Source organism: Panthera uncia (assembly GCF_023721935.1).
Source record: "Panthera uncia isolate 11264 chromosome B3 unlocalized genomic scaffold, Puncia_PCG_1.0 HiC_scaffold_1, whole genome shotgun sequence".
In the NCBI taxonomy this organism is placed as follows: Eukaryota; Metazoa; Chordata; class Mammalia; order Carnivora; family Felidae; genus Panthera; species Panthera uncia.
The window spans coordinates 82,181,119-82,207,541 of NW_026057582.1; the positions used below are offsets into that span (position 1 = coordinate 82,181,119).

Consider the following 26,423-nt stretch of genomic DNA (forward strand, 5'->3'; position numbering starts at 1 on the left):
CCCACCATTTTTGATCGACATTAGGGATAATTCTAAAAAGACACAAATAGTGTCTTACTCCTTAAAATACCCAAGAGGTGAAATTGAGAGTATTAGTTCTGTTTCCAAGCTTACACATGCGGTTTCAATAAATCTTGCATTTTGATTTTCATTTGTTGGCCATACTTTTTTTAGATCGTATCTAACAGCCCAGGTCAGACTCACTTCAAAAATATAGTTGGACACTTTCCATAAGACCTTTTTCCTCACCATTGTTAGAGTCTCCTAGAAATTTTGTAATGCCTATTTCTTCCACAACCTGGAAAACTAGAAACTTTGATGAAAATTTTTACTTTTTGTTTTAGAACCAATATAGCTATACAGCACATAAATTACTTTGTTCTTTTCCAGAACTGCCTTGTCCAATACAGTAGTCACCAGCCACATATACACCTAAAATGTGGCTAGTCTGCATCATAAGTATAAAACACATATGGGGTTTCAAAATGTAATATGAAAAATGTGTGTAATGTTTCATTAATAATTTTATATGGATTACATATTAAAGCAACAATATTTTGGATATATTGGGTTAAATATGATTTCTTCTGTTTCCTTTTACCTTTTTAAAATGGCTATGAGAAGATCAAAGCTACATGAGTGGTTTATGCCGTATTTCTTTGCACAGTGCTGGTCTACAGTGTTGGTTCATCATTTCAAGATTCTTTATTTATTTTTTAAAAATTTTTTTAATGTTTATTTTTGAGAGAGAGAGAGAGAGAGAGTGTGTGAGTAGGGGAGGGGCAGAGAGAGAGGGAGACACAGAAGCTGAAGCAGGCTCCGGGCCCCGAGCTGTCAGCACAGAGCCCAATGTGGGGCTTGAACCCACAAACCACGAAATCATGACCTGAGCCGAAGTCAGACGGATGCTTAACTGGCTGAGCCACACAGGCGCCCCTCAAGATTCTTATTACCATTTCTATAATTCTGCAAACACTCGATATTCCCTTTAAATAATGGGTCTTCACCAGGGGCAGTTTGCAGGAGGTTTGCTCCCTCCACCATATTCTGTAAAATGCCTATTGCTAATTACTCGTTTTCCTCCAAAATGACTTCTGTGTTTACTGGCACTTCCCCTGCAACATTCATCTGAGCACTCAGTGCTTCTTGCCATCAGTGTTATCCCCCTTGATGTCCTGCCCTCTGCCACATACACTTTAGCAATGGGAGAGGTTACAGTCTGCCTCTACTGGTGCTAGGTGTTTAAATTCATGTTTGAGGTTCAAACTCACGCCAAACAAGGCAGACAGATACGTTGAAGTGCCAGGGCAATTCCCCACCAAAACTCATTAATCTCTCCAGTGCATTAGCATGTAATGTTAACCATTTTACACCCGACTGGAAGTAGGCTACTGTATCAGTTAAAACTGCTTTCATAAAAAATTAAAAAACACACAACCTTCCTCACATCACCAAGTTTAGTTTGCTATTCTAAATTAAGAACTAGGTCAGAAAAGATGCATAACATCACTAGTCACCGGGAAAATGCAAATCAAGACCACGAGATATCACTCTACGACAGTCAGAATGACTAGTACCCAGAAGACAAGAAATAACAAGCGTTGGTGAGGATGTGGAGAGAAAAGGTAACCCTTATGCCCTGTAGGTGAAAATGCAAACTGGTGCACCCTCTGTGGAAAACAGTATGCGGGCTCCTCAAAAAATTTGAAATAGAATTACCATATGATCCAATAATGCCACTACTGGGTATTTACCCAAAGAAAGTGGAAACAATTCAAAAAGATACATTCACCCCTATGTTTATTGCAGTATTATTTATAATAGCCAAGATATGGAAGCAACCCAAGTGTTGAGTGATAAGTAAATGGATAAAGAAAATGTGGTATGGATATATATGTATACACACACACACACACACACAGACATATATATATATATATATATATATATATATATATATATATATAATGGAATATTACTCAGACATAAAAAGAATGAAATCTCGCCACTTGTATAAACATGGATGGACCTAAAGGGTATTATGCCAAATGAAATAAGTCAAACACAGACAAATATCATATGACTTCACTTATAGGTGAAATCTAAAAAACAAAACAAATGAACAAACAAACAGAAATAGGGACCCACAAATACAGAGAACAAACTGGTGGTTGCCAGGGGCAGGTGGATGAGGGGATGGGCAAAATGAATAAAGAGGAGTGAGGGGCGCCTGGGTGGCTCAGTCGGTTGAGCGTCCGACTTCGGCTCAGGTCATGATCTCGCGGTCCGTGAGTTCGAGCCCCGCGTCGGGCTCTGTGCTGACAGCTCAGAGCCTGGAGCCTGTTTCAGATTCTGTGTCTCCCTCTCTCTGACCTTCCCCCATTCATGCTCTGTCTCTCTCTGTCTCAAAAATAAATAAACGTTAAAAAAAAAAAAAAAAAGAGGAGTGGAGGTACAGGATTCCAGTCTTGGAATGAGGAAGTTATGGGGATGAAAGGTACAGCATAGGAAATATTGTCAATAGTATTGTAATAATGTTGTATGGTGACAGATGGCAGCCGTACTTACTGTGGTGAGCATAACATAATATACAGCATTGTTGAATCACTATGTTGTATACCTGAAACGAATTCAACATTGTGTATCAACTATACTTCAATCAAAGTAAGAAAGAGAATAAAAAGAAAGAATCAAACATACAAAGAAGTCAGAGGCAAGTAGACAAGGGATGAGCTGATGGCTTCAGGACGTCATTACTGCCCCACCTCCCTCTACCTGTGATCTCAAGATGTCACCTGAAGTGCCAGGCAAAATTGCTTTACTCCAACCCAGAAGAAGCGAAAGGATTAAGGTCAAAAGGCATATGTCAGCATCTTTCTCTTTCTCTTTTCACGAGGACATGTCGACTTCTATCCCATTGGCCACAATTGGTTTACGTAGCTACCCGTAGATACTGAGGGAATCTGGGATGGCAAGTATTTTTAACTAGGCGCTCGCTGTCCCAGGGTTTTATCAATAAGGAAGAAGGGTAAATGGATTTGGGGTAGGTCATTGGTAATGTCTACTATAGCTACATCTTTTACAATGAATACAATTGTAATTCTTTCCGAGAGATTGAAAAAATACTAGAAAGACTGAGATTACAGAAAAATCCAACACAATCCACAATCTCAATGTAGGGTACACAAATGCAAAAAGAGAAGCCTGGAGAATGTAATGTCTATTATATGAATCATGTCTTTTTACTGAACGCTTACTTGTTTGAAGCATTATCTTTGTGGGTAGTAAAAGCTCAACATAAAAGTTCAAACAACAAAAGTTCAGTCAACATACCAACAAAAACTTTTCTAAAAGCTCAGTTCATATCATATCAAACAACTGCTCAGAAAAACCTCATCAGCCTGCAATAGCTTGCTAATAAATATGACCCCATTTCACTTGTACAATTTTATTTGCCTTGTTCCCTTTCCGTCAGACGGGATAAAAGTAGACCCTTCATAACAGAAAGAGTTCTGTCCCCAAATTCCGACCTCCTGTCACAATCTGACTGAATATCAAATTCAGCATTCCACTATTACATTCATCTGAAGTATGGTTACTGTTGTCACTGGACGCCACTATCTTTTTCCTCTTTGCGAATGTTACTCACCACCACTAGAAGAGCTTTTTAAATAATAAACATGGAAGTGGTGCCTGGGTGGCTCAATCAGTTAAGCGTCCAACTTCAGTTCAGATCATGATCTCACGGTCCGTGGGTTCAAGCCCCGCGTCGGGCTCTGTGCTGACAGCTCAGAGCCTGGAGCCTGCTTCGGCTTCTGGGTCTCCCTCTCTCTGCCCCTCCCCCCACTCATGCTGTCTCTCTCTCTCTCTCTCTCAAAAATAAATAAAATTTTTACAAATTAATAATAAACATAGAAGCAGCTTTCAATACCGCGTAAGCATTAAGGTCCCTGTGATGCCGGGTTGAGTTAGCTGGGCTGTGTTGGCCGTGGATGCTCAGCCAGCAGCTAGAAGCACATACTAAGTGACTCACTCCCAAACAAGAGCCCTGCAGAAGCCTGGCTCAGATTCTCACTTCAGCAAAATTTGAGTTTCTAAAATGTCATGTGTCTTTGTGTAATTAGCATAAAGTCAAAACTTTATATGATTACTCCATAAATGCTGATTTTGTTTACTGTTCCCTAAAATGGCCCTAGCTTTCCCACATCTGGCCCTTTTCCACAAAGTATCTTCTTTCTATAATGCTCCCTCCCCACTACACAGAGTGAAGCCCTCCTCGTTCCCCAAGCTTCAACGCGGATTTCACATTTTCCACAAAGCCTTTCCGGATCTCTTCCTACAATCATTTTCTAATTTGAACAAATATAGTACTTTCTTTGCACTTCTTGTCACCTGTCACTGGTTTTATTATATTTGTTTACTAGTTCTATGCTCTCCATGAGATTAAAGGCTGTACCCTCTATCTCACGTTTGACTTTTATACATACTAAATACACAGAAATTTGTTTCATTTAATTAAATCAGGATTTTCTTTTATTTCACAGAACAATTTAATCTTGCAACATTATTGACCACCATAGTTTTTCTTTCTTTCTTTCTTTTTTTCTTTCTTTCTTTCTTTCTTCCTTTTCTTTTTTTTAGGGAAAGGGCACATGCATACACATGTGAGCAGGGGGAGGAAGCAGAGGGATAGAGAGAGAGAATCTCAAGCAGGCTCCAAGCTCAGAATGGAGCCCAACATGGGGTTCAATGCCATGAACCTGGGATCATGACCTGAGCCAAAATCAAGAGTCAGACGCTCAATCAACTGAGCCAACCAGGTGCCCAGACCACCATGGTTTTTAAAATTTGATCATGAATTATGACCCTCAAAAGAATAATTAGCCCATTGCTTTCCATTCGGAGGTCCAGAGAAAAGTCTTAAAATATATCTGAGTGGATGGCTTTGAGGAGGGAAGAATGACTGTCCACAAGTACCTACACCAGGCATTCACTATTCTGCTCTGTAGCCCACTGGTGCCCCCACTCAATTCAAGCAGCAGAATCCTGTAAAGCAAAGTTTCTTGAGCTTCTGCAGAAAAATGAACAGATCTCCTGAAAGAAAAATCAGGACACAGGAATTTTGTGCCAATCCCAGGTGAGTTCCCATTTAAAACGTATCTTTAAGTAGCAAGAAGTTTTAGAATAACTAGGATATCTCAGTGTTTGGTGATCAGAGCAATTGAAACCAAAGCTGTGTTTGAAAATTGAAGCTGTGTGATTATAGTATCTACATCTTCTTTTGATTCCAATATGAGCTTAATTTCTGCCTAGAATCATCCCAAAGACATACTAATGGTTTGCTATGGATGGGAAGAAACTACAGAGAGAAAGCTTTGGCTTCTATTAGATTGAACTGTACAAAATTGCCAATACTCTTATCATTTTTGACCTATGAAAAGTGCAGTTACATACAGCTAACACTAATATTTTTTAAACTCTGGTATTTCATGTTATTTTAAAATTATATTCTAGAAATTTTGATTTGTAACAAAAAATACATAAATAATCCTTAAAAACGGATCAGGGATCAAAAGAATGAAAAGACAAGCCACAGAAGAAAATACTTACAAAACACACATCTCGTAACGTACTTGTATCTAAAATACACAACGAACTCTTAAAACTCAGCAATAAGAAAACAATCCAATTTGGGGCGCCTGGGTGGCGCAGTCGGTTAAGCGTCCGACTTCAGCCAGGTCACGATCTCGCGGTCCGTGAGTTCGAGCCCCGCGTCAGGCTCTGGGGCTGACGGCTCGGAGCCTGGAGCCTGCTTCGGATTCTGTGTCTCCCTCTCTCTCTGCCCCTCCCCCGTTCATGCTCTGTCTCTCTCTGTCCCAAAAATAAATAAAAAACGTTGAAAAAAAAAATTTAAAAAAAAAAAGAAAACAATCCAATTTCAAAATGGGCAAAAGATCTAAACAGACACCTTACTAAAGAAAATCTACGTATGGTAAATAAGCATCATGTTCAACTTCATAGGTCATTAGGCAATTGCAAATTAAAATGAGTCACCCCTATACACCTATTAGAAGGACTTGAATCAAAAACAATGACAATACCAAATGCTGACAAGGATGCAGAGGAAAAGAACTGTCATTTACTTCTGGTGGGAATGCAGTTGTAGAGTCACTTTGGAAGGAAGTTTGGCAATTTCTTACAAAGTCAAACATGGGTTATCATAGGATACAACAATCACATTCCTAGGTTTTTACCCAAATAAGCTGAAAACTTATGTCCACGTAAAAACCTGCACCCAAATGTTTATAGCAGCTTTATTCATAATTGCTAAAACTTGTAGGCAGCGAAGATGCACTTTAGTAGATGAATGGGGTACATCCGTACAATTCATTCTCTTTCTCAGAATAAAAATAAATAGCTTATTAAGCCACAAAAATACATGAATAAATCCTAAATACATACTGCAAAGTGAAAGAAGCCAATCTGAAAATTCTGCATACCATATGATTTCAATTATATGACATTCTGGAAATATGAAGACAGTAAAAATATAACATTCTGGAAAACTATGAAGATAGTAAAAAAAAAAAATCAGCAGTTGCCAGCAATTTATGGAAAGGAAGAAAGGAATGAATAGGGTGGAACAGAGAGGATTTTTAGAGAAATAAAAATATTCTGTATGATATTGTAATGATGGGTACTTGTCCTACATTTGTCAAAAGCCATGCAATGTACAATATTAAGAGTGAACCCTAATGTAAACTATGGACTTTATGGTTAATAATAATGCATCAATATTGGCTCATCAGTTATAACCAAGGTGCCAAGCAAAATGTTAATAATAGCGGAAGTGGAAGCAGGGAGTAATGGTGAGAGGGTATATGGAAATTCTCTGTACTTTTTGCTTCATTTTTTTCTGTAAACCTAAAACTGCTCAAAAATAGTCTACTAATTTTTTAAAGGCTACATACCATATAATTCCAAAAACCTTGCATTGTGAGTAACTTGTTCTGCGAGTGTTCTGCAAGACAAGCAAACATTTCTAATAAATTTTAACTTGATAAAAAAGCGATGTCTTGCAATACGAGTAGCACGTGATGCCGAATGTCACATGATCACACCTGAGCCAATGGTTCTTGAAATTCACTTTGATATACGAGTGTTTTGGATTACAAGCATGTTTCCAGAACAAATTCTGCTCACAAACCAAGGTTTCAACACATTCTGGAAAAAGCAAAACCAAAGAGAAAAGATCAGTGGTTGCTAGGGGTTCAGAGGGATAGGAGGAGGAATGAATAGGTAGAACGCTGGGTTTTTAGGGACTGAAATATTCTGTAATACGTTCTGTAATAGTAGAAGCGTGCCATCACATATTTGTTAAAATCTACAGAACTAAACAACACAAAAAGTGAGCTTTAACATAAAATATGGGCATTACTTAATGGTATCAAGATTGGTTCATCACTTGTAGCCAATGTACCACACTAACGCAAGATGTTCATAATCGGGGTAACTAGGATGGGTGTAGAGGAACTCTGTACTGTCTACATATTTTATTCTTCTTTAACCCTAGTACTGGTCTAGAAAAATAAAGTCTATTTTAAAAAATTAAACGTTTCAGGGAAGATACTTCTTTATTAAATCTGGGATGGATTCCAGTTAAGAAACTGTTCAATGTACACATTTCAAATAATAAGAGCTAACACTTTAAAAAGCTACAGTTAAGAGAAGCAGTAAGAAAAGCAGATTAACAGTTGGGTCGGGGGGGTGGGGGAGGTCTTGGAGAAACTTGGAGAAAAATAACAGAGATGCAGTCTTGCAAATGTCAGTTGTATGTGATTACATTCTATCTCTCTTCTTTCTTCTGCCCTATGATTCAGAGGCAGATAAGCTGTTCTAGAAAAGCCACATAACAATTTTCCTCTAGCTGATTTGAAAATATTGATGATGTTCTCATTATAGGGTTGATGGGAAGCTTTAGAAAAGTTACAGAAAAGTGAGAGGGAAAATAAGTGTAAATGCCAGAATCCTGTATAGGAATCAGGGAAGGTCTAACTCCAAGAATTTCCACTTTTATTATATTTTCATTTCATTGGTTCCATTTCAAATCTTCCTTTGCCATACTTTCAAAAGCCCCTTTTATTTCTTTAAATATGTTAAGCAGACTTATTTTACATTCCGAAACAGTCTGTTCCAAGCTGCAGTCTATGTGGAACTGATTCTATAATGTGTTTTTTCTATTAACTCGCGCTTGTGGTGCCTTATGTCCTCATGTATGTGTGGAGAGGGCGGTTCTTTATTGTGAGTTCGGGGTCCTTAAACTTTATTTGTAGGACCTCTCTAAGGTCTAGATTTAAACTGTGTTCTTCTAGAGAGACTTCCTTTTCCTTCGACCAGAAACCAGGAGTACTGCCAACCTAAGACCACTTTCAACTAAACATTCAACTTGAGGTTTTTCAGGCCCCATAAGTAATGTGAACTCAAACTCAAAACTTACCTCCATGCAGGTTTACAGTTAGAGATTCTCATGGGAGACTTCTTTCCTACTTCACCCACAACCAAAGCAAAGACCGCTTACACCCATCCTCACCATCCCCTCTCCACAGCAGGTTTTTTCTTGCTCACCCACTGTGGTTTTAACAACTTGGTGAACGAACTCTGTGCAGGAGTTCTGATTTGACCTCAGCCTTGGGCCCTGTCTCCTCAGCCCCTTACACATGGTCTATTGAAATCCAGGCTTTAGGCCATTGAAGATCAACACATATCTCAGAGACAAATGTTGGGTCCAGCGGCCACTTACCCCTTATTGTCTTGTCATTTCTCTCCTCCCAGAAATTCCCTTTTCTGCCAGCGCAGCCATGCTTTAAAAAATTACTTTAAAAAAATACATCTTATACCATATTTAGGTTGACATTACTAAGAGGAACTTCTCTAAATCCCTAGTCTGCCATATAGCTAGAAGTAGAACTCTGTTCTACTGTTCCAAGTATGAAACTTTATATAATTCATAACCCCAGGCAGTATTTTTCAGTTTGTTTCAGGTTGTTCTGACTTTCCCCCATGGCCATGGAAATGCCAGTTGCACACAATGAATCTGGTTCTGGTCCCTGGCCTCACATGGATCAATTTGACCTCACATCAGTCAAATTTCCAGCTTCAGGTCTGCTAAGTTTTGGGTTTCTACTGCATTTCACATTTGTTCTATTGCATTCCACAGAGATAGACATCTTTCTTTGCTATTATACTGTTTTCTCAAATTTTCTATATAGTTGGAGCCAAGGTAAGTATAAACTTAGGTTAATACATGATCTTGACAAGAAATCGACATTAAACTATGTTTTTCAAATAGAACTTTCAGGTCAAATTTTATGGGAAGTTTTTTAAGGATCATATATGTTTTTTCCTAAAACACTTAGCATCTATGGTCAGTGGCCAATGATATCATGTTAATAAGACAGAATGTTGAGAACAAGAATTTTTCTAGGTGTACAATATATTGATTCACCAATTCTATGCATTACTCAGTGCTCGTCATGATAAGTGTACACTTCATCCCCTTCCCTATTTCACCCATCCCCCCCACCCACTTCCTGTCTGGTAACCAACATTTGTTCTCCATGTTTTTTTGCCTGTCTCTTTTTTCTTTGTTCATTTGTCTTGTCTCTTAAATTCCACATATGAGTGAAACCATATGGTATTTGTCTTTCTCAGTCTGACTGATTTCTTTCACTTAGCGTTATACCCTCTAGAGCCATCCATGTTGTCACAAATGAAAAGATCTCATTTTTTATGACTGAGTAATATTCCATTTGTATATATACCACATCTTTATCCACTCATCTATAGATGGACACTTGGGTTGCTTCCATATCTTGGCTATCTTTGCAATAAATAATGCTGCAATAAACATAAGGGTGCATGTATCTTTTCAAATCAGTGTTTTTATTTTCTGTAAATATCCAGTAGTGGAATTACTGGATCATATGGTAACTCAATTTTTAATTTTTTGAGGAACCTCCATACTGTTTTCCATGATGGCTATACCAATTTGCATTCCCACCAACAGTGCACAAGGTTTCCTTTTTCTCCACATCACCACTACTTGCTATTTTTCGTGGGTTTTTTTAGCCATACTGACAGATATAGAGAACAAGAATTTAATAAAAAATCTCCAGACCCAGTAAACTAGAGATGGAGGTCTCCATAGTTCCCTATAATATACATGAGCCAAAGGGCTAGAAATTAAAGACCAGGGCAGAACCCAGTGATATCAAGACATAACTATCCAGTAGGAACATAGGTCTGGAAGACACAAGGTGAAGGTAAAGAGGGAAGAAGACAGCCACATCTTGGTGACTGAGACCCATGAGCTACAGTGCTCAGAACCGTGGGCTCAACATCACAGATCAGCAACGGGCCTGCACTCACTACTCCAAGTGTAGTCTGCGGACCAGTGCTAGTCCTCAAACCATTTGTAATACATCTGTCATGCAGTAAGAACCTATGCCAGAATTTAAACCAACTGTTTCACCAACAAAACTTTTCTTGATGAAGTAAAAATACATGCACTTACGTTCTGGTAGAAGTCCCCTACCCCCCACCAATAACAAACAGTTCCTTAACCATCCACATTAAAATGATTGCTTTAGACAGTCCCTGCTTTGGCTAGAGGTAGCCTTAGATTAGATAGTAACAAGAAGTAAATCCAGAATCCGGAAGGTCTGTTAAAAGAAAAACTACTGGCTGTAGCTGGTTAAGAAAAATTAAAGGATTAAAGACTACATATGAATACAAATAACATCTCTACTGGGAACTCATCATCTCCATTGGGAATAAATTCAAGAATTTATTACACTAAATGAAACTAAAAATGACCTTAAGTATGGGAAAAGAAATTAAATAGTATTACAGCCACATGTTAACAACCAAATAATAAATAATAGGTTTAATCTCAACTTCTAAAATTGTCATAAGTTTTAATTATGTATGCATTCTAATTTTATGTCAATAAATGCTATACTGGTTAAATGTGAGGGTGTGGCATATCATAATCTTTACAACACTTATTTAACTTTATATAATTATATTTAATTATATCCTTTAATAGTATATTATTTGTTTATTTCTTGAGGTATGCACACACCCTTGTTCCATGTAACCACATCCATGGCACATGGCCTCAACAAATGAACTTTGAAAACTAATCCAGAAAGCAAAAGGTGAATTATGATAAAATCTAACTAGCCTTGTTATCTATTTCTAGAGACTCTGCCCAAAAATAAAGCTTTTTAAAAAACAGATAGTATTCTAAAACAAAGTTGCCACCAAAATTTTCATTTTTAAGATGACTTTCAAGACTTACATATTATCATTCAGAAATAGTACAATACCTACCTTCTATAACAATAGCAAGTCTGCATTATAATAATGCAAATATTACAATTACATGTGAAGAATCATAATCCAGAAGAAAATATCCTAGAAATTTTTTAAAATATTTTATTATATAGGCATAATACAAAGTATATAACCCCTCTTGTCCCAAAATATATTATATATAGTTTTAATATATATAAAATATTTATTTTTTATATATTTTAAACTGAAATCTATTAACGTATTTTACAAACGTTTTTAATATGATGGTTGAAACAAAATAAGTTGATGAAAAAAACCCATCCAATTACCTTTAATATTTTATTCCCAAAGCAATAGAGCTAATTGTGCTTTCAATTTATTCTGCAACACATTTGAATACTATATATAGTTGATGACTTTAAAATGGTTACTGGCTCCATTCATTCTAGAATAATTCCTGAACGCCAGCCATGTACCTATAACTGCTACATGCTGTTTCACAACCATTACATGATACTATTCAGCTGCAAAAAGTTTGACCAAGGTGCATCAGATGATGTAGAAATAAATCAGTGCTTCTGAAAATTTTGTGCTCTATTTACTTGTTTCAAAATGTGTTTCTTTCTGCCTATGATTTCTAGAATGGATTTTGTAAGATTTGTTCTACTGTTAATGTGCAAATCCCACTCTCACAATTTCACAATCAAATATTTTGCACCATCATTGCACACACCTACCAACACCTACAGAAGGAAAAATAAAGGCTGTGAACCCTATAAAAATACCAATAATTTATGTGTCAATGTTATAACTTTATCTGCCTTCCTGAAAGCTGTTACAAATGACAAAGAAAGATTAAATAATATCTACAGTTCTGAACAATGACACCAAAGAGAGAGTATAATTACTTTTCCAACTCAGGCCTTTCTTAATGTATGAATACCAAAACATACTAGTTAGCCTTCCAGTTTAACCACAAACATGTCAGGTTTGTTTGGAGTTCCAGTGCATTTGGGTAAGACGTATAAATGGCTGGTAACAGTTTAAAGGCTTTAGAATGAAGCCCACATTTGTTGGTGGCCCCAAAACTTAGCTGAAAATTGGCTGACGTGAGTAGGTGTGACTTAAAGAGGCTGAATGTAATGAAATGCTCACAAGCTAAAATGTCAAAAGCATTGGGGATTGGCCCAAGTCTACCACTAACTAACTGTGAGTCTTGGAAAAATCATTTAGCTATTCAAGACCTTGGTTTCTAATCCATGGAACTGGCCCACGTGACCTGTAAGGACCCTTCAGCTCTCACATTCTATAATTCTGATTCTATGGCATGTTTAGTAATTGAAGGTAGGCCCTCCACCATTCACTGAGCAGAAGAAATCTCCAGCCTTCTGATTGGGGTCCATGTATTCTTATACCAGGTTAAACGGCAAGAGCATGTCGAAATAGGAATTGGAACACAAGGATTTATCATCCTTTGTGAACCACATTCTTATCTACAATGCTCAGCAACAAGGCTTAGAGTGCTAAACATTTCGATGCAATAATGACAATGCAGTTCACCAAACAAGGCCAAGCTCAGTGGTTTCCAGGAAACCGAAAAGGGAAAGAATGTGGAAAGAAATAGTAGAGACTTCAAATGATGAAAAAAAAAAAAATGAATGAAATTCAAACTGAGAATCAAAAGAGACACAATAAAGACCTAAAAAGTGTGGTCAATGCATTTAGAATGATTAGAACCATGGAAAGCTTTTGCTAACAATACTAACAAAACATCTTTGAGAATATTTTATCATTAAAGGAGTCCATGAGATGAGATCAGCGTGATAATTCTTTCTTGGAAAATGCAAAAACTAAAATTGAATTCTTCTGATTTGTGAAAGCTAGGATTATTATGCCACTTCATTAATGGCATTTTTACCTATTTCTAGAAGCTCAAGATGTTCTTTATTTGAAAAACATCCCCTTAGTCTTATTATCAATACCTCTGAAAAATTAGACCAAACATGAATTATTACTATTTATGTAAATTACTCAAGAAGCCTATCATTACATTAAAGGGTTAAAATGTATGTAAATAAAACAATGAAATGATACAATTACCTCAATGATGAATCCCTTTCTTTAGGAATAAAGGCAATTTTTAAAATTTTTTTTCATGTTTATTTATTTATTTTGAGAGAAAGATAGCATGAGCAGGGACGGGGCAGAGACAGAGGGGGACAGAGGATCCCAAGTGGGCTCTGTGCTGACAGCAGAGAGCCCAATGTGGGGCTCAAACTCGTGAACCAGGAGATAACAACCTGAGCTGAAGTTGGACACTTAACCAACTGAACCACCCAGGTGCCAAGGAATAAAGGCAATTTAATAGAAAGTGGAAAATAATAGAACTAAGCTCTTAACATTTATATGCTATTTCCCTTCAGATTGTTGTCAGTATACACACATATATATCACATAGTTATAGTTGATACTTACCGTGTATCTAGAATTTTTATTTTTAGGTTTCAGATCACTCATTTCCAACTAAAAGTCCTTTATTGACAAAATCCTTGTATTTATCATTTTTATTATCCTACTACAGTATTAAATGGCTAAGACTGTATAAATTGCTTTGGCATTCTAATTGAGAGCATTTAAGCTGTTCCTTACTTTGTTCGGTTTAGTTTTCCTTGGCTGTTATTGCTTTGTACATATTCCTAAAAGTGGAACTGTGCAGGTCAAAAATATAAATAATGTCATAGCCATCATCATAAAAATAGACAAACTGCTTTTCATGGGAAAAAGAACCAGTTTAAAAAGTTTCCAAAAACTGAATATTTACCCAGAAAATAGATAACACTAGTTCAGGGGTGCCTGGTGGCTCATTCAGTTAAGTGTCTGACTTTAGCTCAGGTCATTATCTCACAGTTTGTGAGTTTGAGCCCCACATCAGGCTCTGTGCTGACAGCTCAGAGCCTGGAGGCTGCTTTGGATTCTGTGTTTTCCTCTCTCTCTGCTCCTCCCCCACTCGCTCATGTGCTCCCTCTGTCTCTCAAAAATAAAATAAAATATTTTTTTAAAAAAACACTAGTTCAAAGGGATATACACCCCTATGCTTATAGCCAAATTATGGAAGAAGTCCAAGTATCCATCGATAGAAGAATGGATAAAGAAGATGTGGTGTGTATATATATATATATATATATATATGATATATATGTATATATATACACAATGGAGCATTATTCAGCCATAAAAAAAAAAGAATGAAATTTTGCCATTTTCATCAATACGGATGGAGCCAGAGAATATAATGCTAAGCAAAATAAATCAGTCCCAGAAAGCCAAGCACCATATGACTTCACTCACATGTGAACAAAACAAGTTAAGAAACAAAACAAATAAGCAAAACAAATAAGCAAAGGATTAAAAAGAGAGACAAACCAGGAAACAGACTCTTCACTATAGAGAACAAACTGATAGTTACCAGCAGGGAGGTAGGGAGGGAGATGGGTGAAATAGGTGATGGGGGTTAAGGAGTGCACTAGTCGTGATGCGCTCTGGGTGGCTTATGGAAGTGCTGAATCACTATATTGTACACCTGAAACTAATATAACACTGTATATTAACTGCATTGGAATTCAAACAAATTTTAATTTTTATTTTTTCTTTTTTTTTAATTTTTTTTAATGTTAATTTTTGAGAGAGATAAAGTGTGAGCGGGGAGGGACAAAGAAAGAGGGAGACACAGAATCCGAAGCAGGCTTCAGGCTCTGAGCTGTCAGGACAGAGCCTGATGTGGGGCTCGAATTCACAAACTGCGAGATCATCACCCGAGCTGAAGTTGGACACTTACCCGACTGAGCCACCCAGGTGCCCCTTGATTCTAAGGCTTACCTCCATCTTCAATTTCATCCTCTCTGCTATATCCTTCCCTTTGTTATCATAGAAACAAGCATATGTAAATGCTATCTTAATAATGTTAATAAAAATAACAATACTAATAATAAACATTTAGATAGCACTTAAGACGTGCCAAGCCCTGTTCGGAGCACTTCATATACATGCTAACTAATTTAATCTTCATAACAACCTATAAAGGGGATATTAATTATAACTATCCCATTCTACAGATCAAAGAACTAAAGCACAGAGAGGTCAAAATACCTGTCCAAGGTCACACAGCTAGTAAGTACAGAGTTGAGATTCAAACCCAAACAGGCTGCTCCAGTGTATGGCTCTTAACCACTATGTCCCATGTATAGAAGCTTACATAACAAAACTACAACGCAGGGAGGTAATATAGAGCAGACTGGGTTGAAAAGAGTCAATGGGCAAAGAAGCCCGTACGGCACCTAAAAGAACAGAGAGTGACTCTCTGAGCTAGTGGGAAAATCAGGGGACAGGTACCAGAGACCACTGTATGCAAATGACGGAGAGGTTGTCTGTGGGATCCGTCTTGTATGGCCTGTTCTATGAATATAGCTATTTTCATTTTCTCTTGATGCTATCATCTCAAATCATCTCCATACAAGGAGTCAGCTTGACAGGGGAACTCTCATCCATGGTCAAAGCCAATACTCCCAACCCCACGGGAGCCCACCAGGCAAGAAGTAAGTGGCTCAGCACAATCCCCATCCGCCATGTCATCGTGCCTACTTTCCCTCGCTCCTAACAGCTCCTAATAGCAAGATCCGGTGACACCAATACAACTACTACCACCTTCAGGCTTAGCCAAATCCCACTGCCTCGACTAAGCTTGACCGAAGCGAATGTGCATTTGCAGCTTCAGCCTACCACCTGAAACACGGAATTAAGTCATTTTTCCAGCCCTTGTTGACAGATCAAACCTAGGATTCAGGTGGTTCCAGGACTACCCCCAGGGCTCCACATTGCCCTTTTCCTCACTCTTTCCCCAGTTCATCCCTAAAATTGAATATGGCCTTTACCCATAAATCACCAATTCAATGTCTACAGATTACTGCTTTCACCCAAATCAGTGATCCTGAAACAATGTTCTCTTGTAATAGGAAGAAGAAGACAAAACTGTAAAATTAGCCGTTTCCGGAAGCTATCATACAGACAACATATTCTTTGCTCTATAGGTAGCAAGCTAACTTTTTTTATACATATGAAAGACAATCTCACATTCTCCCAAAAAGTGTTACTAAACTTCCAAAAGTAACTTTCAATAGAATATTTAAACCAATTACTACTGAACAATTGGGAAGCACACACACTAAGCTTTACATGTTATAAATGACATCATTTCTCGCCCAAAATATGCCAACATTCACAGGCAGAAGGTCATCTAGCCCTACTCTCTTGATTTTAAAGTAAGAAAACCAAGTCTTCAAGAGACTAAGTGACTTCTTCAAGGTGATGGAGTAGGCCCCTGACAACTCTGAAACAAGGAGTCAGGTCTCCAGATTCCCAATCCACAAAGTACCCAGAAGTCTATGAGGTGCAATGAGCTTCGCAGAGTTTTTTTTTTTTTGTTTTTTTGGGGGGACAGAGAGAGACAGAGCATGAACGGGGGAGGGGCAGAGAGAGAGGGAGACACAGAATCGGAAACAGGCTCCAGGCTCCGAGCCATCAGCCCAGAGCCTGACACGGGGCTCGAACTCACGGACCGCGAGATCGTGACCTGGCTGAAGTCGGACGCTTAACCGACTGCGCCACCCAGGCGCCCCTAGCTTCGCAGAGTTTTAAACAGACATAGTATGTTCCCTGAAAAGGACACACATGTGGTACACAACGTGATCCATTGGATATTGTGAAACTCTAAGCAGTCAAAACATAAAGACTCATATGCCAACACTCATATGCCTTTATCACACAAGTTTCTCAAAGTGTTGACTGTAAAACAATAAAGTTGAAAGTTAATCATTTCAATCCCGTCTCTTCCACTCAGTAGCTACATATGCTTGAGGAAGTTACTCAACCTCTCCACGTCTCTATTTCCTTGTCTGGAAAACGAGGATAGTAGTGTTTACCTCACAGAGTGGTTATAAAGACTAGGTAAGTTAATAAGTTACAAAGTACTTGGAACGGTGCCTGCCACTGTAGGCCCACAGTCGTTCTTCTCTACTTACATATGATTCTTTTCCACTTAGGTAACGACTAACTCTTAGTATTGACCATACTTCTGTAAATCTATCCAACCTTCATATGACACTGGAAAAATATACAAGATTTCCTAAAGGACCCAGGTTTTGAGTCAAAAATTAAATAATAATAGAGACATGGTAGAAAATAATGGATACAAGTCCAAGGCATAAGACAAATGGTGAGAAATCAGGAGAACTGAATTAGGGAGAATGACAGGCTTTGCCTGCCTTGGATTGGCAGGCATGGGGTGAGAAGTGCCAACCATTTTCAAAATGAGTCAAACCACAAACATTTTACTTACCGCATCCAGTTTGCAATGCCCTATCACTACCACAACTATTGGCCAAGAGCCTCTTTACGCTCCCTAACCATTCTTACCTCTTCCACTTCCTCCCCGTATCAATAGACTCAAGGAGAAAAAAAAAAAAAACCCTCAGAAAATAAAAATGAAGGTCTCCCTGAAACATAATTCCCATTTAATTTCCCATGAAGAGTAAACAAAAATGAATTCTAAAGAGAAGCACAATGCATGTATTCCCCTTAGATCTGTTGCCTGACTCTCATTAGGTAGACCTAGCTGTCCTTTAGGCTGAGAGTCAGTGAAGCTGTCCATGGCTGGCAAAAGGTTAAGAGCAATTCAGCAGGACACGGTCATTAGGGGTGAAGAATCTCAGTCAGGACTGGGCCACACTCTTGGAGAGCTCTAAGGAGATCAGAATGGAATCAAAATCACTTACCTGACGCTCACTCCCATGGAACAGCATATAAAATAAAATAATAAGAGAAGAGACTGACCAGGGTTAAGCGGCTAGACAGGAGGGGACAGTGCTGACAGAAGGGTGATACAAGCAAGGACAAAAAAAAGAGAAGATTCCAAAGAGTCATAAAGAACTGCAGCAAGATATGACAGCAAATTAGACATACTGGTTAAAACTTAATGAGGCTTGAAGATCACCCAAGATAACAGGATTTAGTAGGAGACAGAAAGTAGGTACTGCTGGCAATTAGGACAAGATCAGCCCTGGGAGAGAGGATGTAGGTGGAATCACAAGTTTAGCCTTGTCATGTTTAATTTTAGGTAAAAGCAAGTATCCAGGTGGAAGCATACTACGGGTAGCTGCAAAATCAGAATATTATGGAGCATTTCTAATGGGTTCAGAATATCAACCAACTCACAATTGTGCTAATTTAAGAGCTTTCTCTTACCCGCAGTGATATGTCTTTCAATGACAATCAATTATAACATGAAATAGGCACACGAAGGATTTAGAATGAATTAAAACTGAGTAATAATATATTATGAATTATGAACAAAAAGTGGGACTACTTAAGGCCCAAGTTCGATATATAAAGATGATTTTGTGGAGAATAACTACCATATTTTTCCATTAAAAAAAAACATTTATGTCACTGTCAGGCACAGAATATTAGGCATATGGGTCATTATTCTGACTTCAGATAGGATTTCACAGATTTATTATATCACATAAAGTAAGTATAATAATATTACTTTAAGTTCTACGAATCATATTTTTAGCTTTTATGCAAATTCTTACTGACATATTCCCATGTCAGTTTCCTCGATGGACGTAACACATAAAGCCAGTCATAAACAGTCAAAGGAAACTGGAGGCTTTTTTAAATACAATCATTGGTTACAGTTAAACTTTAAATAAAGAAGACTTACCACATTTTCCTTCATCTTTCTCAGTTTGTCATCTATCTCTCTCAGCCGGTTTTGCTGATCCCGTTGCTCTTTGGTGTTCCGAAGTACCTTTTCTCCTGGAGTTATTTCCATATTTTTATCATCATCATTAAGGTCAGGTTCCTAATCAAAAAAAAAAAAAAAAATTCACACACAGGCTGGAAATGTACCATTACATGCCGCCCCAAAGCAAATGAACTTTAAAGGTTTGGCTTTGCTTCTCAAACAATATTTCTTCCCTTCAAAATGATATTCAGGGGTACCTGGGTAGCTCAGCTGGTGGAGTGTCTGACTCTTGATCTCAGGTCTTGATTTCAGGGTCATGAGTTCAAGCCCTGCAATGGGCATGGAGCCTACTTTTAAAACAAATTATATTTATAATTCCCTAAACTCTTCCTCTTTGAAGGAGAAGGGTCCAACTATACATAAAACAAGTAGGAAAATAAACTCAATCATTTGGAAATCAAGAAGTTAGAGTGGAAAGAGAAGTGGCCAGGAAGCAGCAACCTGGGCTCTGGTCCCTGCTCCATACATATCAGCCCAAGATCTTGGGCAAATCACACTTTCTCTGGACTCCAAGTTCATCATATATAAATAACAAGAGAAAAAAAATCCTGCCTATCCATACTATGAGAGGCAGATGTTTACTTAGTGAACTGGAATGGGCAAAGTCAGGAGTTTTGAATCCTGGCTCTACCTGGCTCCTGACTAAGATGGCTTTAGGGAAATCAACCAACCTGTCTGAACTTCAGTTTTAGCATCTGCAAAATGATAACAACATTCGGCCCCAAAGTCATCACAGTAGGTAGTAGGCATGCAACAAATCTTAGTGGCTAACAAATGTGAGTTAAATATGTCCTCTGAAAGGAATAAAGATTACATAATGGAAGTAGTTCACTATTATCAGCAATATTTGAATGGACAGAACCATAATCTTTCAAAATTAATGGGTATAAAAATGGGTATTTGAGAGGAAGTTGGCTTTATATCTATAACTTCACTTCCTATCTTTTCTCCCACAGATCTCCTACTCTGTGCTGCCATGCAGGTAACTGACATAATGTCATAAATGTCGTGTTTGAAGTTACTCAAACCAGAACCCTCCAACACTCTCATCCCTTACAGAGCTTGTATCATGCCCATTATCTACCCCAAGTAAGAAGTACTTGTAACCACTGTCTCCTTGAAGATGCTTGCATTTCTTGTATTTGGGGTTATTTTGGTGCCTTGGGACCTCAGCTCTGTGATGAAAAAACACTGATTCAGAAACAGTATTGATTATGCAGATTACCTGCCATTTTCTATTGAAGAGATAGGAGCAGCACTCTCTCCAGTTAACCTAAGATGAAGCTGGAACATTCCTAAGACACTGAATGTCAGGGACTTTGTTAATTAGCGATTCATAAATGAAACAGAAAATTCAAATAATACAGTTTCATTTTAAGAAGAAAAGTACATTTAAAACTACACTTTACCCTCTACCTAAACTTTAAATCGTGTGATTTTAGTATGTGACATTGTCACTACTTTTTAGCTCTAAATAATTTGGAACTTGTTTTGTTATTTAGTTTTTTATTTTTTATTTTTATTTTTTTAGAGAGAGAGAGCACAAGCAGGGGAGAGGGGCAGAGAAAGAGAGAGAGAGAGAATCTTAAGCAGGCTCCATGCTCAGCACAGAGCCCAATGCAGAGCTTGATCTGACAACCCTGGGATCATGACCTGAGCCGAAATCAAAAGTCAGACGCTCAACTGACTGAGTCACCCAGGTTATATACTTTGAATTAATGGTTACTTAGCATATTTTTTTTTTGTGACTGCTTCTTTTTCATAGAACTTGGATCACACCGTATTGTCATTTTCAATTTGAATTTTTTCACTTATCAATACAAATCGATTATTTTTCTATATCATTAAATGTTCCTCAAAATCAATATAATCCCATACTATTTTATTACAAATTCCATTTTTTTAAAAAAATGACGGGAAAAGTATAATTTTTTTGGAAGCTAAAAATATTTAGCCTCTGGGATAATGTCTCATTAACTTCAATTTTTTTTGAAGGGTCACCATCTTACTTCCTAATGCCTCTTAATTAAGGCCCTCCTCCCTTACTGCCTCATCATTCACCTAAATCATGGTTTTCAAACTCCAGTGGCCTTCAGACTCACCCACAGAGCCTGGGAAAACTTTCAAAGGCCCAGCCTCCACACTGGAGATTCTGATTCAATAGGGGACTGACACCCTGAATACAGCTCCTTGAAAATTTGAGAACTATCTACTTAGCTTCAGCCTCTTAACTGATCTGAGGGCCACCAGTCTCCCATTCACTCCACCCTATGCAGAGATGCCACGGAGCAAAGCCACTGAGCAAAGTCCTCGATCATTCCTGGTCTGTACCCTGACTAGCTCTTCAGCCTCGTTTCCCATTGCTTGGGTCTCAGACCCAAAACCATGGCAATACTCACAACTACTAGTTCTCCACTACTCCATGCCCCTTTCCTCCAGCTGCTCGTGAAGACTCCACTCTTTTTGAACACAAATATATTTCCCCTATAAAATGTTCCCTAACACACTTAGGAAGGGCAGTTATTCTCTGGGTCATGCCACATGTTCCCTCATCGCAGTTACCATACTGTCACTGCTCAGACAGGGACCATGACTAATCCTACTCTGTATCCCAACACAAACTATAACCCTGAAGCTGTATAAGCACTGGTCAATAGACTGTACAGCTGACCCTTGGACAACATGAGTTTGAACGGCATAGGTCCACTTTCACGCAGATTATTTTTCAATAAACAGTACAGTGCTATAAATAAATGTATTTTCTCTATGGAAACAAACAAAAATGACAATACAACAATCCAAACGCTTTGGGATGCAGCGAAGGCAGTCCTGAGAGGAAAATACATTGCAATCCAGGCCTATCTCAAGAAACAAGAAAAATCCCAAATACAAAATCTAACAGCACACCTAAAGGAAATAGAAGCAGAACAGCAAAGGCAGCCTAAACCCAGCAGAAGAAGAGAAATAATAAAGATCAGAGCAGAAATAAACAATATAGAATCTAAAAAAACTGTAGAGCAGATCAACAAAACCAAGAGTTGGTTTTTTGAAAAAATAAACAAAATTGACAAACCTCTAGCCAGGCTCCTCAAAAACAAAAGGGAGATGATCCAAATAGATAAAATCATGAATGAAAATGGAATTATTACAACCAATCCCTCAGAAATAAAGCAATTATCAGGGAATACTATGAAAAATTATATGCCAACAAATTGGACAACCGGGAAGAAATGGGCAAATGCCTAAACACCCACACACTTCCAAAACTCAAACAGGAGGAAATAGAAAGCTTGAACAGACCCATAACCAGCGAAGAAATTGAATCAGTTATCAAAAATCTCCCAACAAATAAGAGTCCAGGACCAGATGGCCTCCCAGGGGAATTCTACCAGATATTGAAAGCAGAGATAATACCTATCCTTCTCAAGCTATGCCAAAAAATAAAAAGGGAAGGAAAACGTCCAGACTCACTCTATGAAGCCAGTATTACGTTGATTCCTAAACCAGACAGAGACCCAGTGAAAAAAGAGAACTACAGGCCAATATCCCTGATGAATATGGATGCAAAAATTCTCAATAAGATACTAGCAAATCGAATTCAACAGCATATAAAAAGAATTATTCACAATGATCAAGTGGGATTCATTACTGGGCTGCAGAGCTGGTTCAACATTCACAAATCAATTAACGTGCTACATCACATTAATAAAAGAAAAGATAAGAACCATATGATCCTGCCAATCGATGCAGAAAAAGCATTTGACAAAATTCAGCATCCTTTCTTAATAAAAACCCTTGAGAAAGTTGGGATAGAAGGAACATACTTAAACATCATAAAAGCCATTTATGAAAAGCCCACAGGTAACATCATCCTCAATGGGGAAAAACTGAGAGCTTTTCCCCTGAGATCAGGAACATGACAGGCATGCCCACTGTCACCGCTGTTGTTTAACATAGTGTTGGAAGTTCTAGCATCAGCAATCAGACAACAAAAGGAAATCAAAGGCATCAAAATTGGCAAAGATAAAGTCAAGCTTTCACTCTTTGCAGATGACATGATATAATACATGGGAAATCCGATAGACTCCACCAAAAGTCTGCTAGAACTGATACATGAATTCAGCAAAGTTGCAGGATACAAAACCAATGTACAGAAATCAGTTGCATTCTTATACACTAATAATGAAGCAACAGAAAGACAAATAAAGAAACTGATCCCATTCACAATTGCACCAAGAAGCATAAAATACCTAGGAATAAATCTAACCAAAGATGTAAAAGATCTGTATGCTTAAAACTATAGAAAGCTTATGAAGGAAATTAAAGAAGACATAAAGAAATGGAAAAACATTCCGTGCTCATGGGTTGGAAGAATAAATATTGTTAAAATGTCAATACTACCCAAAGCTATCTACACATTCAATGCAATCCCAATCAAAATTGCACCAGCATTCTTCTCGAAGCTAGAACAAGCAATCCTAAAATTCATATGGAACCACAAAAGGCCCCAGATAGCCAAAGTAATTTTGCAGAAGAAGACCAAAGCAGGAGGCACCACAATCCCAGACTTTAACCTCTACTACAAAGCTGTAATCATCAAGACAGCATGGTATTGGCACAAACACAGACACATAGACCAATGGAATAGAATAGAAACCCCAGAACTAGACCCACAAAAGTATGGCCAACTAATCTTTGACAAAGCAGGAAAGAATATCCAATGGAAAAAAGACAGTCTCTTTAACAAATGGTGCTGGGTGAACTGGACAGCAACATGCAGAAGAATGAAACTAGACCACTTTCTTACACCATTCACAAAAATAAACTCAAAATGGATAAAGGAACTGAATGTGAGACAGGAAACCATCAAAACCCTAGAGGAGAAAGCAGGAAAAGACCTCTCTGACCTCAGCCGCAGCAATTTCTTACTTGACACATCCCCAAAGGCAAGGGAATTAAAAGCAAGAATGAACTATTGGGACCTCATGAAGATAAAAAGCTTCTGCACAGCAAAGGAAACAACCAACAAAACTGAAAGGCAACCAACGGAATGGGAAAAGATATTTGCAAATGACATATCGGACAAAGGCTAGTATCCAAAATCTATAAAGAGCTCACCAAACTCCACACCCGAAAAACAAATAATCCAGTGAAGAAATGGGCAGAAAACATGAATAGACATTTCTCTAAAGAAGACATCCAGATGGCCAACAGGCACATGAAAGATGCTCAACGTCGCTCCTCATCAGGGAAATACAAATCAAAACCACCCTCAGATATCACCTCACTCCAGTCAGAGTGGCTAACATGAACAAATCAGGAGACTATAGATGCTGGAAAGGATGTGGAGAAATGGGAACCCTCTTGCACTGTTGGTGGGAATGCAAATTGGTGCAGCCACTCTGGAAAACAGTGTGGAGGTTCCTCAAAAAATTAAAAATAGACCTACCCTATGACCCAGCAATAGCACTGCTAGGAATTTATCCAAGGGATACAGGAGTACTGATGCATAGAGGCACTTGTACCCCAATGTTTATAGCAGCACTCTCAAGAATAGCCAAATTGTGGAAAGAGCCTAAATGTCCATCAACTGATGAATGGATAAAGAAATTGTGGTTTATATACACAACGGAGTACTACGTGGCAATGAGAAAGAATGAAATATGGCCTTCTGTAGCAACGTGGATGGAACTGGAGAGTGTGATGCTAAGTGAAATAAACCATACAGAGAAAGACAGATACCATATGGTTTCACTCTTATGTGGATCCTGAGAAACTTAACAGGAACCCATGGGGGAGGGGAAGGAAAAAAAAAAAGAGGTTAGAGTGGGAGAGAGCCAAAGCATAAGAGACTCTTAAAAACTAAGAACAAACTGAGGGTTGATGGGGGGTGGGAGGGAAGGGAGGGTGGGTGATGGGTATTGAGGAGGGCATCTTTTGGGATGAGCACTGGGTGTTGTATGGAAACCAATTTGACAATAAATTTCATATATTAATAAATAAATAAATAAATAAATAAATAAATAAATAAATGTATTTTCTCTTCCTTATGATTTCCTAAATAACATTTTATTTATCTTTCTTTATTGTAAGAATTCTGTATATAATACATATAGCATACAAAATATGTGTTACCCAGTTACTAACTGTTGACACTATTAGTAGGGTTTCCAGTTAACAGTAGTTAAGCTTATGGAAAGTCAGAAGTAAGAACGCAGATTTTACACTGCATTGGGTGTCAGCGCCCCTCATCCCTGCACTGTTCAAAAGTCAACTGTAATCTGGTTCTCAGAACTCTGTTCACACTAATGTTTCAATGAAATTTATATTTTGTGAAGTTATTTATTTAAGTTTATTTATTTTGAGAGAGAGAGAGAGCATGAGCTACGAATGGGGCAAAGAGAGAGGGTTAGAGGTAATCCCAAGAAAGCTCCATACTGTCAACGCAACACGGCACAGGACTCGATCTCACAAATTGTGAGACCATGACCTGAGCTGAAATCAAGAGTCAGAAGCTAACTGACTGAGCCACCCAGGCGCCCCTATATTGTATAAAGTTTTAATGAGGACACTATTAAAAGAGTATTTCAGTTTCAAGAAATGATTATTTTACATTTTGTTTTCCATAAAAGGGGACACACTTCTGGTAGCTCTCAATCTCTAGAAGCATCCAGAGGCTGAATTATTATCAGGAATATATTTAAGAACGAAACCTAATGTTAGGGAGGCATTTGGAAAAGATGGTATAAAGGTCTCTCTGCAGCTTTTTTTTTTAAATTTTTTTTTAATCTTTATTTATTTTTGAGAGAGAGACAGAGTGTGATCAGGGGAAGAGCAGAGAGAGAGGGAGACACAGAATCTGAAGCAGGCTCCAGGACCCAAGCTGTCAGCGCAGAGTCTGACGCAGGGCTTGAACTCACAAACCATGAGATCATGAAATGAGCCGAAGTCAGACGCTCAACTGACTAAGCCACCTGGGCACCCCTAGGTCTCTCTGAAGCTTTAAGCATCCAGCATTTCCTCAACTTTTATAAAGATGTATCTACCATGAAGTAGGATACACAGTGTCTTAGTCCATCTGAGTTGCTATTATAGAAGACCACATTGAAGGTGGCTTACAAACAACACAAATGTATTTCTCCAAGATCAAGGCATTGGCAGACTTGATGTCTGATAAAGGCCTGCTTCCTGGTTCCTAGAGGAC

General features: G+C 38.1%; 1 protein-coding gene across 2 annotated transcripts in view; it reads right to left on the reverse strand.

The window, feature by feature from the left end:
* The window catches only part of FSIP1 (fibrous sheath interacting protein 1), a 196,943-nt gene that overhangs the window by 108,031 nt on the left and 62,489 nt on the right, over positions 1-26,423 (reverse strand). For both annotated transcript variants that reach the window (XM_049613332.1, XM_049613331.1), the window contains exon 10: positions 19,136-19,276. In XM_049613332.1, the coding sequence (XP_049469289.1) occupies positions 19,136-19,276 (141 nt within the window). The remainder of the gene's footprint in view (positions 1-19,135; positions 19,277-26,423) is intronic.